Source organism: Nyctibius grandis, chromosome 2 (genome assembly GCF_013368605.1).
Source record: "Nyctibius grandis isolate bNycGra1 chromosome 2, bNycGra1.pri, whole genome shotgun sequence".
Taxonomy (NCBI): Eukaryota; Metazoa; Chordata; class Aves; order Nyctibiiformes; family Nyctibiidae; genus Nyctibius; species Nyctibius grandis.
The window spans coordinates 63,906,738-63,923,585 of record NC_090659.1 but is presented as its reverse complement, the minus strand read 5'-3'; the positions used below and the strand labels follow the sequence as shown (position 1 = coordinate 63,923,585).

Sequence of the window (16,848 nt, the reverse complement as noted above, 5' to 3'; positions counted from 1 at the left end):
CATAAGGGAGTGAAACACACTGCTTGGTTCTTCATACCTAGTGACTATGAAAACTTGCTTCCAGGCCTGTGACAAAAGGCAGTTCTAGGTGGTAAAACCAAATTGGATAAACAGGGATTTCATACTGGCTAGATTGATAAATCTTGTAAACAAAAGACACTACAGCCTTGCTTTCTTCTTACGAGAGAAAGAACACAATCCAGAAGTGTGCTGAACGCTTCTACAATAGACTTACAGGATTATGCCCGTTGTATATAACATACCTGTAATATCACCTGTAAAACAGCTGTGGATTGATTTGCTTGTACACATTATTAACCTACTTGTGATCCTTTTTTCCCTGGCCATACTTTCTTTTAGAAACACGCACAGGAACATTTAATCATGTACCTGCTCTGACATTTCTGATGCACTGCCCTTGCTTCTTTACAGAATGACATCTCACTTTGTAGCTAAATGATACTGGGATGAAGAAAGTTAAGTTGAATATTTCTGTGACTAGGTAATAGAACAAAAATTTTATCAGATCTTTAAAAATAAGTCATGGCATTTGCATTAGTCATCACAAAAAAACCCCTGTTATTAGACATTTTAAAATGCATTGCACAGAATATGAGTTTATCTAAAGGGGCATTTAAAAGAAAGATAACTTCCTTACTCAGTTTAATTTTACTTGCATTCCCATTTCAATGGAGCTGAATAATTTCTTCTTTATACCAATAAACAGATGGATTAGCAAGACACACTTTTAATGCATGGACCAAACTGCCTGCTTTCATACCTCATTGCTTACAGTGGTTTTAAACCAAGAGAAAAAGATTCCCAATATATATATAAAAAGTCAGAGTTCTTAGTGTTGTTTCAGGTATATACTATAGTCAAAGTGAATTGCTTTACTTTATATTTGGGGGCAAGGGAGTTTGTTAAGAACCAATCTGACTCTACAGAAGTTTATGAAAATGACTATATTAAAAATTACTTGAAAGTGGCTAAAAACCCCAGCAAATTAATCAAAAGCTGTGTTACGTGAACTACAAAGCACTTAAAAGCTATAGACACCTTTCTATAGGCTCTATCATGTGAGCAGTCTCATAAAGATTCTTGTGTATTTATAAAATTTTTGAAGTACAACAAAATGGTGCTTTGTTGAAGTAGTTCATATAACTATAAGTTCATACTTAAAACTGGATTTCGAAAACTGTGCCGGTGTGACTGATTTTGCCAAACAGAACTGTAGCTGAAATACATATTAAAAAAAAGGGAGAGAGTATGTGCAGGGTTAACATATGAAATGGTAAGATGAGGTTGGATTGCTGTGCAGTCAGTCTCTCAGAGATTAGATAAAACCCAGAAGAAGAACAAAATACAAAGCAAGCATGCAAAAGATTTGGAGCGCTGCAGATTCACAGACAGCTGGACATATAAGTACAAAAAACCCAATCTGTAAATACAAATTGATTCCATCAGGTTTACTATACAGTACTTTAGTAGTAACAGACAGTTGAAAACAGATTTCACTTAACAGCAAAATTAATTTTAGAGGGAAGAAAATGGTGAAGTCTAATCCTGGAGAACAGCAAGAGAGGTATTATATTAAGGAGCTAAAATTTTCTTTGGCATGGTAAAAGGGGAGAACTGAGTTTGCCAACGTATTTACATGAAGTTTCACCATCCTGTGGCCAGCGCAATGACGTTTTGTAGTCTACTTCTATCATAAACTTTTTTGTTGTTTTCTGGTATGCCTTCATATGTATGTTTTATTCATCATGTTGAATGTGTGTATACAACAAATAAGAATAAACACAAACTGTATGATGCTGACAAACTCTTTGCATATATGTATGTAAATTTAGTAATACAGGCCAACCATTCTTCGATAGACACAACGTACTACATGCAGTTCATCCTTACCATCCTCTTCCCATGCAACAGATGAGACGAGACAAAATTAAAGGGAGGGGACAAAGCAAAAAGACCCCTTTGCTATGTTGAAACAAATTGTAGAAAAAATATTTTAGGACATCTCTTCATTGGGTTAAACAGATATGGATTTAGCCCATAGAAACAAAACCAGAATAAAAAAAAAAAAAAGCTGTATTTGCAGTATGTACTAACTGCTTACAAAAATTAAATCTGGCCTTAATTATAGCCCCCCAAACTGGTTCTCATCATAATTACCCAGGATCAAAAGTCTGATGTTGAAAACAATACTTATGTAGCATCAGGCCATGAGCCAGAACTTCCTTGCATGGCTCTGCCAGGTCTCCAGCCCTGTCTCTCCACAGGCTCTTACACGGGGAGAGTAAAAAGATGGCTGGATGAGACATGAACACGTGTTCCCTCCTCATGAACACTCATGAAATTTCAGTGAGAGAGAAAGCGAATGTAGCCTTCAGCTGTATTATCTTACTCAAAATATTGTGAAGTGCTCCTCTTATAATTGTAGGAAAGCCTGGGGCCTCCTCTGGGACCCAGCAGATAGTACGTCTCAGGGCTGCTCCCTCCCATGGGTCCTCCAGATACAGAGCAAGCCCCCAGCTCAGCATGTGAGTTGCTTTGGTTTCATTTTGTTTTCTTAGGGACGGTGCACAAATCCCACTGAACCAGATGGGATGAGAAGGGTGCACCGAAGTTTTTAATAAAGTGTCTCCCCCCCTACACGTATTTAGTGCTAGCAGGCAAGGGTACGGTCTAAGTCAATGTTTCTTTGCATTTTTATCACAGTATTAGAGTAGGTTTGTATTTTTTTTCCCTACATGGATACTGGGCTTCATGCTTAACTCATTCCCTCCCTAAAAAGATGCAACATCAAGTGTTAGCTTGCTGTTCTCATATTACCTATATAAACAAGAAAGTGTGACCTACGGAAAAAAAAATTATCTAGAATTTAGCAGCTTTACAGTAGCCTCCTTGAAGAGTGCTCTAAATGTTGCTTATAAAAACAGAACACATTTGAAAACTAGCATGAAGATTTCATTCAGACTAGATCAGTTGTTCAGCTGAGCAGACAGGGAGTTTGAAAAAATCAGCGGTCTCTGTTAGGGACTTCAGACGTGATAGAACAAATTGCTAGAAATACAATGCTAAAAGAGGAATGGATGATTTCCTTTTTTTTTTTTGTCTTTAAATATCAAGGTAACAGCAAGAGGCCAAAAGAGCGTTGCCACACAGTTTTCCAGACTGAGGCACAGTTTGGTCCTTGTTGCCCTTTCTGCAAAACAAATACCTTCTTAAGCATGCAGAGTGTACCCATATTTTTAGTCTTCTGAAAGCCTGTGACTAAGTGTGCGACACTTCAGTGGCATCTCTGTGGCATTCTCTAAATCTTCCCTCCCCCAACATTTCTTTCATTGTTCACAAGTGACAAACTCAAAGTGTTGATAGTGTTTCTGGTAATATGATCCAAGGCTTCAATTTTGTAATGTTTCTGATTTTTTCTAGGTTCATGTAGGAGAAAGTACAGTATACAGAGATCAAGGCAAGGCACCTCCAGTCTAGCAATTTGGTGGGCATATTATCCTAGGAAGCTGGGTGGAGGTACGTACTGGGATATCAGTGAGATACATAGGACCGGACTTTGCATGCTTAGCTAAAAATAAAAATAAAGTTTTGTAATATGTCCAGTTTTAAAACTTCTTTTTAAAACACCAGAAATATTAAACTATAATTTGTAACTACTCTTTGCATTGGTGCTGCAAAAAAGAACACAACAACATCCTTGCCCATGCTTTGCTAAGGAAGTGTGGGATTCAGCCAAAAATAACAATGGCATTAAGTTCAGTTCCTTAAAAACAGGAAAGGATTATATTTGAAATGGATTTAGGTAGCGCAATTCTGGTTAGTCTTATTTATTTTTTTTATTGGTGGTGTTTGTTTTTCAAACAATGAAGATTTAGTAGATGAAAAATGAGCCTTAATTCAGGCCTACAAGGCCTACAAAATTCTTTGGACCCACTTTTCCAAAAATGAGTGGGTCTTGCTCGCTGGGCAAGGCAAATGTTACCATTACCAGTAAGCCTGTGATATGTATAAAACACACACACAAAAAGAAACTATAGGGGGATGCCAAACACTCATTTCAGAAAACTTCCTCTTGGTTGTGTTTGACACTCTTCCCTCCACTATAACGCCAACCTCAGAAGCACAGTATCTGTTCCTAAAGAGTATTCACATTTAATCAATATTGTAAGCCAGAGACAACAATCCTATTCTTTATAGATATAATTTGTGATAATAGATTTTTTTGAAGGCTTCCTGATTCCCTGATTGCTTTCAAAACTAATCCACCGGCAACACTTAAGTTATAGAGAAACACAATCCCTGCAAAAGGTCACAGACAGTGGAGCGAGCAGCCCTATAAAAAAGGGAAGAAGAGAAATCCATAATAGCACAGGTTTACAGCATCTAACTAGAAATTACTTGATTATTTGTGTGCTACAAAATAGAACTTAAACACATGGATTTTGCTGAAACTGGACTCAAAAAGGGATTATGGGCAATTGTCAGCAGGCAAGGTATCAAGTGTACTTGTGAAGTATGTCATTCACATGAAGTGTCACAGTCACAGAAAAGATATTAAAAAGGCATTCCGATATCTGGTAGGGCATTCCATGGTCTGAGTTTAGCTGGTTCATCCAGGTGTCTTCTTCTTGGGGGTGGAGCTACATGTTGAGATTTATCCGCTTGCAACAACTCAGTTCAGAAACAGCAACGGGTAAGTCTGTGACTTGCCGCAAGCTGATCCGCGGACGCTGCAGAGGGGAAGTCTGGCAAGGATAAATCGCTCAACTGTACTCAGGACTCAGTAAGTCACAACACCTGTGAGGATCTGGCTATGTCGTCTTACTCTTGTTAACTGGTTTGCCGCCATTCATTATTGCAGATGCACTTGTGCTTTTACTTGGAGTTACCCCAGCCTTTGGCACTGTTTCTCCAATATCATGCAAAGATGGTTCTCGATACATGGCAACTGCAGGGAGGAAAGAGAAAAGGAGAGACATTTTTAAGAATGTATCTCATTAAAGAGCACATCTCACATGGGATTAATTTTCTACAATAACTGATATTGTAATATCATCCATGTTCCTCCTGCATGCAAGGGAAACTATTTACTTTGACAGACACTTGTTTTGCATGACTGATAGCTTTGCCTGACCCTCCAAATTTCCCACTTCTTCCGTATCTGACTTAAAAACACAGTAGGAAACTGTATGCTTGCTTGTTTGATGGAAACTATAGAAGCCTTGGAAGTGAAAAACTACTGTTCTGTCTTTGCATGAGCCAGACACACAAAGATGTACATATATACACACATGTGTGTATATATATACACCCCTTAAATAAATACTCTGCAAGTTTTTAGTAGTAAAATGTGATAAGACAGATGGTGTTTAACAAATGGGATCACATGGTACAGTTGTCTAGACTTAAGTGTTCCTTTTTAGTCCTACGTTGCAAAATAGGCTTGGGTCCAGTTCTACAAAGTTATTTGTACATTTCTCTCCCAAATCTGACGAGCTTGGCCATGATCTCTTCAGATGTGTTCTGAAGAACTTTCGATGACAGTGCTGCAGAGAGTACACAAGAAGTTTGAGGTTTTTATTTCCTTCTTTCCAAAAATGTATGCAGTAGCCACTGGTCTCCACTGAATGTAGAAGTGCACAAAACTCCAAATTAAACTATTAACTGAATTCTTAGAGGAATTAAGTTTTGCTCGTGGGCTTCAGTCCCCATCTAACCACTTTAAATCCTTTGAGGAAAATACATGTGTTCAGTTACACAGTTCCAGTATTAAGCCGATGAAATGATTAATGCTCTTGGATAATTCAATTTCATTTTCCATGCCACTGAATCAGGTAATATTTCCACTTATACCTCACTTCAGTAGCATTTATTTATATCAGAGCAACGTTAAAAGAGATGTCAAAGCAGTCAAAGGAATTGATCATCACACTATGATTTCGGGACCAGCTGTGTGCTGCCATAGAGAGCACAATCCCTTCATCCCTTGTCTAATTAGCGTAGGAGGCAGCATCATCAAAGTACTGACCTTGATCTTCAATGGTGTGAAGTTTCATAATAAATGTGAAGGGCCCCATAGCATCATTAACTAATCAAACACTTGTCCTAACATTTCCAATGACATAATCTAAATCCTTTTATGGCTTCTGAAAGTCTGAAATTAAATGCCTTCTCTAGAGTACATAAGGCTGGTTATGATCTATGTCGTCAGAGTGCCCCCATAACCGTGTTTAGGACACTTTGCTGATTAATTAAAAGAGCTTAATGAAATAACGTCGTGACCTACAAAAATATTAAGTCGAATAACATGAGATGGAACTATAAAGTAAGGAATTATACAGCAGAGCTGTCATATTTGATGACTCTCATGGGCAATATAAAGCAAGTTATTTCTAAGCCTTGTCTAAGCGATTTTGATAGTGTCTGACCATCCAAACATCAATGAAAAGAGTAACTTCTTTCCTAATCCATATGAATTGATGTTGTTTTTAAAAAATACACTGGCTTTCCCTCCCTATAATTCTTATAATTTAATATAAAGGGATTGACATATAAAGTGTCAGTGTTATTGAGAGCTCATGAAAATACTGTAAGCTTCTGCAAGACGAGGGAAGCATGAAGGCGTCAACCTGAGTTCAAATATGAAGTTAAAACATAGGATTATTCAGATTCTTTCCTTATGATGAAACTCTAAAACATTAAACAAACTGATCCTTTAATCAAAAATTTTAAGTTAAAATGTTAAAAAAAATGGGACTTCTAACCAAAGCATTACTCAGGTGTGTGTTCTCAGATGTTAAGTAATGAGAGAATTTTCAGAATGACTGAGGCTATGTGTAGCAATAATATCAATGAAAACAGGAGTGCCATCAGGACAAGAAGCAAAAAGCAGCATAGTTTTTTAAAGACCTGCAGAATGCATAGGATAACCCAAAAGTTCCAATAGATAAATGAATGTGTTTTTCAGAGAATTTATGACATCATTTTTTTTTCTGTGTAAGGTTAGTTTGACATTTATTTGCTTCTGTCTTGGTTTAAAGGCCAACTTACACAAGTTATGTGCATTACAACAACTGGCTAACTAATACAGTAAGATTTATTTTATAGAGAGACCTTTGTGTTTTGTATTAGAAAGCTTTTACTTTGAAATGCTGACATTTCATCCATTCCCTTTATAACTCCCAATTATCCTACAATATCCACTATTTCATTCTGCTTAATGAAAGGACTATTTTCTCATTGCAAGACTCACAACAGCTTTTGTCCCTACCAAGAGAATATTTTGAAAACAGCACAATGCACTTCCACAAAAGATTGCTTTTCTTGCAAAATGACCTCTTAATCCCTGGAAAAAAATATTTTTACATATGCCCTTTCTAGCATCGCTATGCCGAAGCACAAAACCACTCCATGAATCCTGGGAACTGTCATTTGGAATGGACCCTGTGCAGAGCACGCACATTCACAAGGGTATTTTAGAAACCATTCCCTCTTCTTCTTGTCCGATTTATAGGAGGATCTGTCGGCAATGGACTGAATCTCACCTTCCAATGGCTTGGGTAGAAAATGAGCTGCTGGTTTTGTTTTCTTCACTCTGTTTCCTTTCATGACCTGCCCTTCTTTGTTCAGCCCCAAGAACCAGGCCCTCCCAGACTCCTGTTGTCTGTAGAGCATGGATGAGTAGATTACATAATAATTTTCAAAAACAGACTCCTTGAATTTGCACTCCGGTGTAAAAAGTTCCTGCAGGAGGAAAAGTAAATGTTAAATGATATCTCTAAAGTGCGGCTTCTGTCTTGTTAACATACAAATACCTCTTGATAAGTTTAATGTAAGAGTTTATTATAAGGTTGTGCTTTGAGACCAGGAGATCCGTCTTCCTCTAGATGACCTCCAGGTGAAGTTATTTCACCTCCCATGGATGCCTCTGTTTTCCCATCTGTGCATCAGGGATAGTGTATTTTCAAAGTGGAGAAGTGGTGACACAGGCATAAAAACACTATTTAAAATACAGGCATAATTATTATTGTGCTTATTTTTCTAATAGGATATCCTAAAGATGAAGAAAGTCTATGCTAAAGTAGCATTAATGAGAAAACAGTTGCTCCATTTTAACATACTAAATTCAACAAACTACCTCTATGGCTTATAAAAACTAATATTTGATGCTTAAAAAATGCTGCTGCCAACATATTAAAATATATATCCTTTCTTAGAGTCTGCATGGCCTGAATGACCACAGGATGCACAAATTTCTGTACAAAGAAAAATAATTCCTACTGACATCCTCAGCATTCATCCTAAAACTGGAATGGTTTTCAGAAGTCACGTTCAGTAACAGAGCAGTTGTCCTAAACTCTTGACTAAGGTTAACCTAAGCACCAACTTCTGTAGCCAAATAATAATTTATTTTTTAATAACACAAGTAACAGTAACAAATTAAACAGTGTGAACATATATTGAGACAGAGTTTACCAAAATCCTTTGAAAAAACCCAGCAAGTTAATAAGCAAATAAAATTACATTTAAAATATCACGAGAAAATAGGATTCTGTATGAATGTGGTTTTCTCTTTGGACCCATCTGCTGAAACCTGCGGAAGATATAAGACATAAAAGGAGGAGGTAGATGTAGGAAAGTGGAAGGTAGCTTGCTAAGCTTTCAGAGCACAAAGTTCTCAGCCCTGAATCCTCTTTTGTAGGAGAAGATCAGGTTTGAGACCATCTATGGAACCTGAAGGTGCACAAGTCAGAATCAGAATCAGAATCAGAATCACAGTCAGAATCAATCAGGTTGGAAGAGACCTCTGGGATCATCGAGTCCAACCATTGCCCTGACACCACCATGTCAACTAGATCATGGCACTAAGTGCCATGTCCGGTCTTTTCTGAAACACATCCAGAGATGGTGACTCCACCACCTCCCTGGGCAGCCCATTCCAATGTCTAATGACCCTTTCTGAGAAGAAATGCTTCCTAATGTCTAGCCTGAACCTCCCCTGGCGAAGCTTGAGGCTATGTCCTCTTGTCCTATCGCTAGTTGCCTGGGAGAAGAGGCCGACTCCCACTCCACTACAACCTCCCTTCAGGTAGTTGTAGACTGCAATAAGGTCACCTCGGAGCCTCCTCTTCTCCAGGCTAAACAACCCCAGCTCTCTCAGCTGTTCCTCATAGATCATACCCTCCAGACCCTTCACCAGCTTGGTTGCCCTCCTCTGGACTCACTCCAACACCTCAACATCTTTCTTGAAGTGCGGGGCCCAGAACTGGACACAGTATTCAAGGTGCGGCCTCAGCAGTGCCGAGTACAGAGGGACGATCACTTCCCTAGACCGGCTGGCTACACTATTCCTAATAAAGGCCAGGATGCCATTGGCCTTCTTGGCCACCTGGGCACACTGCTGGCTCATGTTTAGCTGGCTGTCAATCAGCACTCCCAGGTCTCTTTCCGCCGGGTGCATCCACGGGTCCTGAGGGAACTGGGGATGAAGTTGATAAGCTGCTATCCATCACTTTTGAGAAGTCATGGCAGTCTGGTGAAGTTCCCACTGACTGGAAAAGGGGAAACATAACCTCCATCTTCAAGAAGGGAAAAAAGGAAGACCCAGGGAACTACAGGCCACTCAGTCTCACCTCTGTGCCTGGCAAGATCGTGGAGCAGATCCTCCTGGAAACTATACTGAGGCACATGGAAATCAAGGAGGTGATTGGTGACAGCCAACATGGCTTCACAAAGGGCAAATCGTACCTGACAAATTTGGTGACTTCTATGATGGGGTCACAGCACTGGTGGATAGGGGAAGAGCAACTGATGTCATCTACCTGGACTTGTGCAAAGCATTTGACACTGTCCCACATGACATCCTTGTCTCTAAATTGGAGAGGCATGGACTTGACGGATGGATCACTCGGTGGATAAAGAATTGGATGGATGGTCACACTCAAAGAGTTATGGTCAATGGCTCGATGTCCACGTGGACACCAGTGACGAGTGGCATTCCTCAGGGGTCGGGATTGGGACCAGTGCTGTTTAACATCTTTGTCGGTGACATAGACAGTGGGATTGCGTGCGCCCTCAGCAAGTTTGCCAACAACACCAAGCTGTGCGGTGTGGTCGACACGCTGGAGGGAAGGGATGCCATCCAGAGGGACCTTGACTGGCTTGAAGTTCAACCACAGGAAGTTCAACAAGGCCAAGTGCAAGGTCCTGCACGTGGGTCGGGGCAATCCCAAGCACAAATACAGGCTGGGAGGAGAATGGATTGAGAGCAGCCCTGAGGAGAAGGACTTGGGGGTGATGGTTGACAAGAAGCTCAACATGAGCCGGGACAATGTGCGCTTGCAGCCCAGAAGGTCAATCGTATCCTGGCCTGCATAAAAAGAAGCGTGGCCAGCAGGTCGAGGGAGGTGATTCTGTCCCTTTACTCCTCTCTCGTGAGACCCCACCTAGAGTACTGCATCCAGCTCTGGGACCCCCAGCATAAGAAGGACATGGAGCTGTTGGAGCAAGTCCAGAGGAGGGCCACGAAGATGATCAGAGGGCTGGAGCACCTCTCCTATGAAGACAGGCTGAGAGAGTTGGGGCTGTTCAGCCTGGAGATGAGAAGGCTCCGGGGAGACCTTCTAGCAGCCTTCCAGTACCTGAAGGGGGCCTACAGGAAAGATGGAGAGGGACTTTTTACAAGGGCAAGTAGTGACAGGACGAGGGGGAATGGTTTTAAACTGAAAGAGGGTAGATTTAGATTAGATATTAGGAAGAAATTCTTTACAGTGAGGGTGGTGAGATACTGGAACAGGTTGCCCAGAGAAGTTGTGGCTGCCCCCTCCCTGGCAGTGTTTAAGGCCAGGTTGGATAGGGTTTTGAGCAACCTGGTCTAGTGGAAGGTGTCTGTGCCTGTGGCAGGGGTGTTGGAACTAGATGACCTTTAAGGTCCCTTCCAACCCAAACCATTCTATGATTCTATGATATTTCTTTCAGTTATCTTTCCCAAGAAGTAAAAATCTGGAAACGTGATATATTTTCACTTCTCCATTCATAGTGGTTTTATTTTTTTTTTTTCCATTTCTTTTTGCTCCTGGCCCCACGCAGTACTGAGTTAACACTCAGCAGGTAATGTGTTTTCAGGGTCTCTATGCCATCCCCAGCTGCCTATATATTGTAAGAATATCACAGCTGTTTCTGTCACAGATTTCCTCTCTGGAAAGCTGTCCTTAAAGACACAGTTCCCCATAGCAGAAAGCACAGATGAAGTACTTCTCTAAATAAATGTCACTTAGTGCACAACCGAGTTCTCCTAATGTTATGGGGTACACAGTATTTGTATTGCCATGGCTTAAGTTACCACCTGTAAGCAAAGCTGTCTTGATGACTACCAGGCATACTATTAGCTTTCTGAATTGTGAAGTAACTTCTAACCTCAAATAAAAAGAATTAGTGTATTTTATCCAGCAACAGACTAAAAGCAGTTGCTGCAGCAGCTGGGAAATAATTTGTGAACCTGCCCTAAAATATGTTGCTTTGTCTCTGTGAGCAAGCACACTTAGTGTCTATAGGTCACGCTCATTTACAGAGAGCAAAAAGTATTCTCTGATGTGTGCAATGGCCATCTTTTTGCACTACCACTCCTTCACCTCCTATGTGCAGAGTTATACACATGCAGAAACACAAGCACAGTCTGTACTAGAAGCACTGAAAACTAATGACAGGAAATACCTTAACTGCACCTTCTCCTTTGCCACGGGGCTTTTTCTCTCTGTGTTCCAAGCCTTTAAGACGTCTGTTGTTGTGTTACTCTCCTTTCTCCTCCACTGATTTCAAATCACAGTAGGGCTCAAGGAGACTCAAAATAAAACCAGAAGGCAGGGTGGCATGCTAGAGGGAATGCCTGCTAAAGCCTAGCACAAGCATTTCCATGCGAGTCATGTTCCTCGGCTGTTGAAACAGCAGATGCTAATCAGGGAAAGCCTGCACGGCTCTCCTTATTACCTGCTTCACTGCAAATGCTCCCACTGTGTTCCCCAGCAAGTTTTACTTCCTTGTAAAGCTCAATTACCATAAACGCTACTTCTTAGCCAATACTCACTTTTAGCTATAAACAAAAGCTGTTTGTCATTCCATGCTCCTCTGTACTAGAGATGGTTGGCTGCCCGTAAATGGTATTTGCGTGTTTTCCCAAACAATATCCATTAGGATACTGAAACAAGATTCCTTCAAATCATATCCCACCTCTGAATCAGACCTGACTCTTTCTCATTTCTTTGGCATGTACAGTAGCGTTTCTGACAGTGCACAGTGTATGAAGCAATAGGTATTTACTTTAAGAACTCAAAAAAATGGACGATATCAGCACAATTACTTGGCTACTCCGGGAGGCAGACTGATAGACTGGACAAACTGGCATCATTACTATTTTTTTAGTTATGAAAAGCATAGTAATAGTCTGCTAATTTTTTTTTGGCATACGAGGAAGAGCCAAACCTCAATACCGTATTCTGCCCAAAAGTACTGCAGCTATCCTGCTCCAGGTGTCTGGGTAGTGTAACAGCTTTGGATAGCTTTGCATTCACCCAGTATATTAGGATGCAGTTCTGCCTGGGATAAACTCTCAGTCAAAAAGTCACTTAAATATATGTCACATTAAAGCAGGCTAATAATTCCACTGATGTGAAGAGTATTCATGAATGAAAATTAGGCACCTGACGATGACTATGCTGAGCTGCAGCCACCAGTTCCTGTGAGGAAAGAATTACTCAGAAAAGGACTTCTGAAATGGGCACCTTCCCTGGGGGTCAGGTGGAAACTGAATTTTTCTAAGTAAAGAGTGTCATCTAAAGCCTTGCCTCAGACACCATTTCAGCTGGCTGAAAAGCTGTAAGCACCTATATTTTCTCCAGTAAAGCAGCCGTGACACATAAAATGCTGTTTCTGCATGTACCTAGGCCAAATCTAGACCTGTATACCTGAGACTCAACCCAGTAAAAACTCTCAGAAAATGACTAATGTGCTAACAGTACCGACTTTAAAAAAATCATCCACACCTGACCTTATTCAAATCCATTGCTGGAGGGAAAGGCAGTACAATGGCATTTTATAAGAGAAACTCAATAGTGAGGGCAGTCCTCTAGGCTACTTGACTATCTATATCCAACCTGAAGGAATCCAAACCTGCATCTGGCTGACATGAATCATTTAGATATTCCCTGCAAGAATGACTTTTTGGGTTTTGATCCCAGGACAGTCTTTACATTTTCTATTAGGAAGTGAATGAATAAATTGAAAAACCAGACATGACTTGCAAACAAGAACTTGTGCTCAGGATTTCTCTTCTAAGGTCAGAGCTCAGATTTAATGTGTAGTCTTATATAAAAGGTGGTTTTCTCCTGTCAAAGCAATATTTGAAAAATAAAGTATATACCAGCTGCCAATTTCCAAAAACCCAGGAGGGGGTTTTGGCTGTAAACTGCAATCTGATACAGCTTCCTGGGTCCTAGAGAAGTGAAGGATGTATTAAATTGCACCTTGCTGAGAAGAATTTTCACTTTGATATTTTTGCCACTTCCCATCAAGCTTTTGCTTGATGTGAGTCCTATTTGGAGACGTTTTAATTCTCCCAGTTGCTGTAGCTTTAATAAGTATCACAACACACAGGTTGTGGGTGCCACCTCTTGGAATCAAAAAGTTCTGTCATTGGGGAGTTCTTAGTTTTGGGGTCCCCACCAGTGTTGCCAAAACTCAGCATTGTAGTGTTACATCATAATAGTGGAGTCTTAGCTCACATCATCATGTGATGATGTCAGAATCTGCTTTCATTTAAGAACAAAACACAAATGAAATAAAGAAAAAGAGCCATTATCCACCTCTGAAACTTAGAAGTGTCTGAATGAAAGAGCTCAAGTTGTCAACATGGAGATACAAGGATTGCTGGAACGTAATTCAAATGACAAGTGAGATGAATTCCCTACCAAGTGACATCTTTCTGTCCATCAGAGGCTGAAATCTGACATGATGAAGCTAGGACACTGTGCTAATCAATAATATGGCACAGCTGCAAATAGCTATAATTCAAAATCAAAGAACAGCAAACTTTACTGTCCTGCAAGTAACTGAATGAATGAAATCATTTGAATGAGTTATCAGTGTAACTTCAAATTACTGGGCTTTCACAATTTAGTCTGTTCAATTTAGCTAGCTTTAATGAAGTTGCACATATCCATTTGTAGCCATGGTCTTTCACTTAAAAGAATCCCCAGAAAGCATGGAGTTTTTCTATTATAGCTCTCAGAATGAAGAAATAATTATGTAGCTATGGACAAGACACCTATGCTGTGAACCACAGAGCTGCAAAGCAAAAACTAGCATGATAACACAGCTAGCCATATAGCTTCTAGATATTGTTTAAAAATTACATGAACACCTGTAATTTTAAACCGTATCTCTGTCAGTAAGTCAATCAATAATGAACTGTTGGGCTGAACAAAAAGTGACCTTCCACTGCACATAATGAGGGACAGCGTAAGACCACGGACCTACCACGGTCATCAAAACAGGTGGTTCCAAGGAGAACGGCTTCTACAAGTTTCCTACCTTCTACTCCTGAACCTTCAAGACTCTTTAAATTTGTGATTTGTTCTGAAATATAGGCAAAGAGGGTATCATTCTAGTTACAGCTCACAGAAGTGATACAGCTAGCAGTTAGCCTTTAGAATTGTTGCCAGCAGCAAATAAGGAGGCAATGGATTCCACGGGAGATGGGCATAATGGGACTCGTTCATCACACCAGGCAGCAAAAGAGCAGCTGCAGGCTGAACTAGCTACAGCTTCTCCTTGGTGCCAAGGAGAAAACACAACTGCAAGACAAACTCAAAGAGACTGCCAGGCAAGGAACAGCCACTCTAAAAAAACACAGTAAAAAAATCTGATTACTGATCCTTTTCAGAACTCAAGACCACTTGAAAATAATCCTGGTTTAATACTATTTATTACTTGCCCTTAGAAGTCCATGTCATGGAACAGGACCTCAGTGCTTTGGAAGTACAGACCCAGTGGAGTCTGCCTGATATGAACAAATTTCAGTCCAAATAGAGCTTGATACAGGGTACAAAAAAACCCCAAAACATCCGAGCAATGATATCAGCATGCTAGTAGCTGGTTATTTAACATTTTTTGTAGGAATGATGACAAAGGAGTTTTAAGGAGAGACTGAAGAAAAGACAACACTAGCTTTGTGGAGGCTTATGGGAGACTTCTGCAAAGTGAGAAAAGCAGCATAGAGTCAACACAAAGGTATTTTTGGAGCTAGAGGTTAGCAACACAGGAATCAAAAGAAGGAAATGACATTTTAATAGTGGATAGAAAGGTTGGAAATGACTCATGAAGAAAGGCCTTAAAATTGAAGAGAAGTCTGTGTTTAATGAGGAGAAGGCACTCAAAAGAGAAGAGAAATACAGTTAAAATAATGAAGCTGCGAAATGAACTTTGCAGCAGACTTCTGACTGGAGATCACGGGGGTGGCACTGTATTTCTCAGTGCAGGAGGGAAGGGTGCTGGAGTAATTGAGATGTGAAATGATGAGATCCCAGAAAACAGATGCAGTGCTGTAGAAGGGCAAAAGGCCATATCATGGACATATTTATGCAGCAAGACCTGTAAGAGCTGGAGGCTTCACCTGCACATGAGAACTGGAAAATACCTGAATTGATATTTCTCTGACTTGCTGCACACTGAATTAGATGAGTTAGACTAACTTCTTATAGTATACCTATTTGACAAATGCTGGTGTAAGACAATAAACAAGAGTCACTCAAGATTTCCTATGCATAGAACCAAATTTTTCCAACTCTTAAGCTGGCCAAAAGACCACAGTTCAAAATGATCTTGTTCAAGAGCTCCTCCTCAAATGGCGCAAAACCCAGCCACACATGGTTAGATACTTTATGGATTAAAGAGAAATTGATATTATGTTCCTGTATCTTCAGAAGACATTTAGCTGATCTGGGCTTAAAAGCCCACTAACACAAGAACAATCAACATTGGCAGAATTTTCTATGTGCAAACTGGACGAGTAAGATATCGAGGAACACGAAGCTTTAGCTGCCATACTACAAACCTTGCAGTGACTTTACTACCAAAGCTTCAAAATAAAAAGCAGTAATATCTAAACCAGCCAATCCTACAGACACCCCATGAAAGCAGCAAATGCTCAGAAGTCTGTTCACATACTTTCCACAGTCTTCAGGACAGAAAATTTCCTTAATAGACTACAACAGTCAGAGAACACCAATATTGGCTCTTCAGAGCTAGTGTTATTTCTGTTCTGTTAGGTTCCTAACACATGGACTTAAAAAAAACCAAAACCAAAAACCAAAACCAAACAAAAAAAGCCCCACAGGACTTGATATAATGCAGATAAAAAAAAAAAACAGGGATGATTTTTGTTGCTGAGAGTGCAGTAAGGATGTCAGCGTGTAAAAGCTAAACTTGTAGCCGTAATTCCTTTCTCTCATTTTTTACTTTTTAAAAGACCCGAAGATGTGACTATCGCTGCTTGTAAAGAAACAAAACACAACTTTTGACAAAATATAGGCAAAAGTAAATGTAAATCAATGCTCTTGCAAATACTAGCACTTACTTAACTGGGATTCTAATTAGCAGGGATATGACTGGTAATATTAATAATGCAGCAATTTTTTTATTCACCTACAATAGGGTCATGAATAAAAGCCACGTAGCATACATCAAGACAAACTAACAAAAAAAGATTTCTGTGTGTTTAAGATGGTAATGATCGCAGCCTGAATTTGGCTTTGTTTTCTGTCCAGATTGAAACAA

The 16,848-nt window shown here is 40.0% G+C and overlaps 1 protein-coding gene across 4 annotated transcripts in view; it reads right to left on the bottom strand.

Annotated features, from left to right (window-relative positions):
• Nucleotides 1-4,832: 4,832 nt before the first annotated feature.
• FGF14 (fibroblast growth factor 14) overlaps nucleotides 4,833-16,848 on the bottom strand; it is a 441,420-nt gene continuing 429,404 nt past the window's right edge. For all 4 annotated transcript variants that reach the window (XM_068425079.1, XM_068425083.1, XM_068425081.1 and 1 more), the window contains 2 exons: nucleotides 7,566-7,764; nucleotides 4,833-4,969 (listed from right to left, as the gene is read on the bottom strand). In XM_068425079.1, the coding sequence (XP_068281180.1) occupies nucleotides 4,833-4,969; nucleotides 7,566-7,764 (336 nt within the window). The remainder of the gene's footprint in view (nucleotides 4,970-7,565; nucleotides 7,765-16,848) is intronic.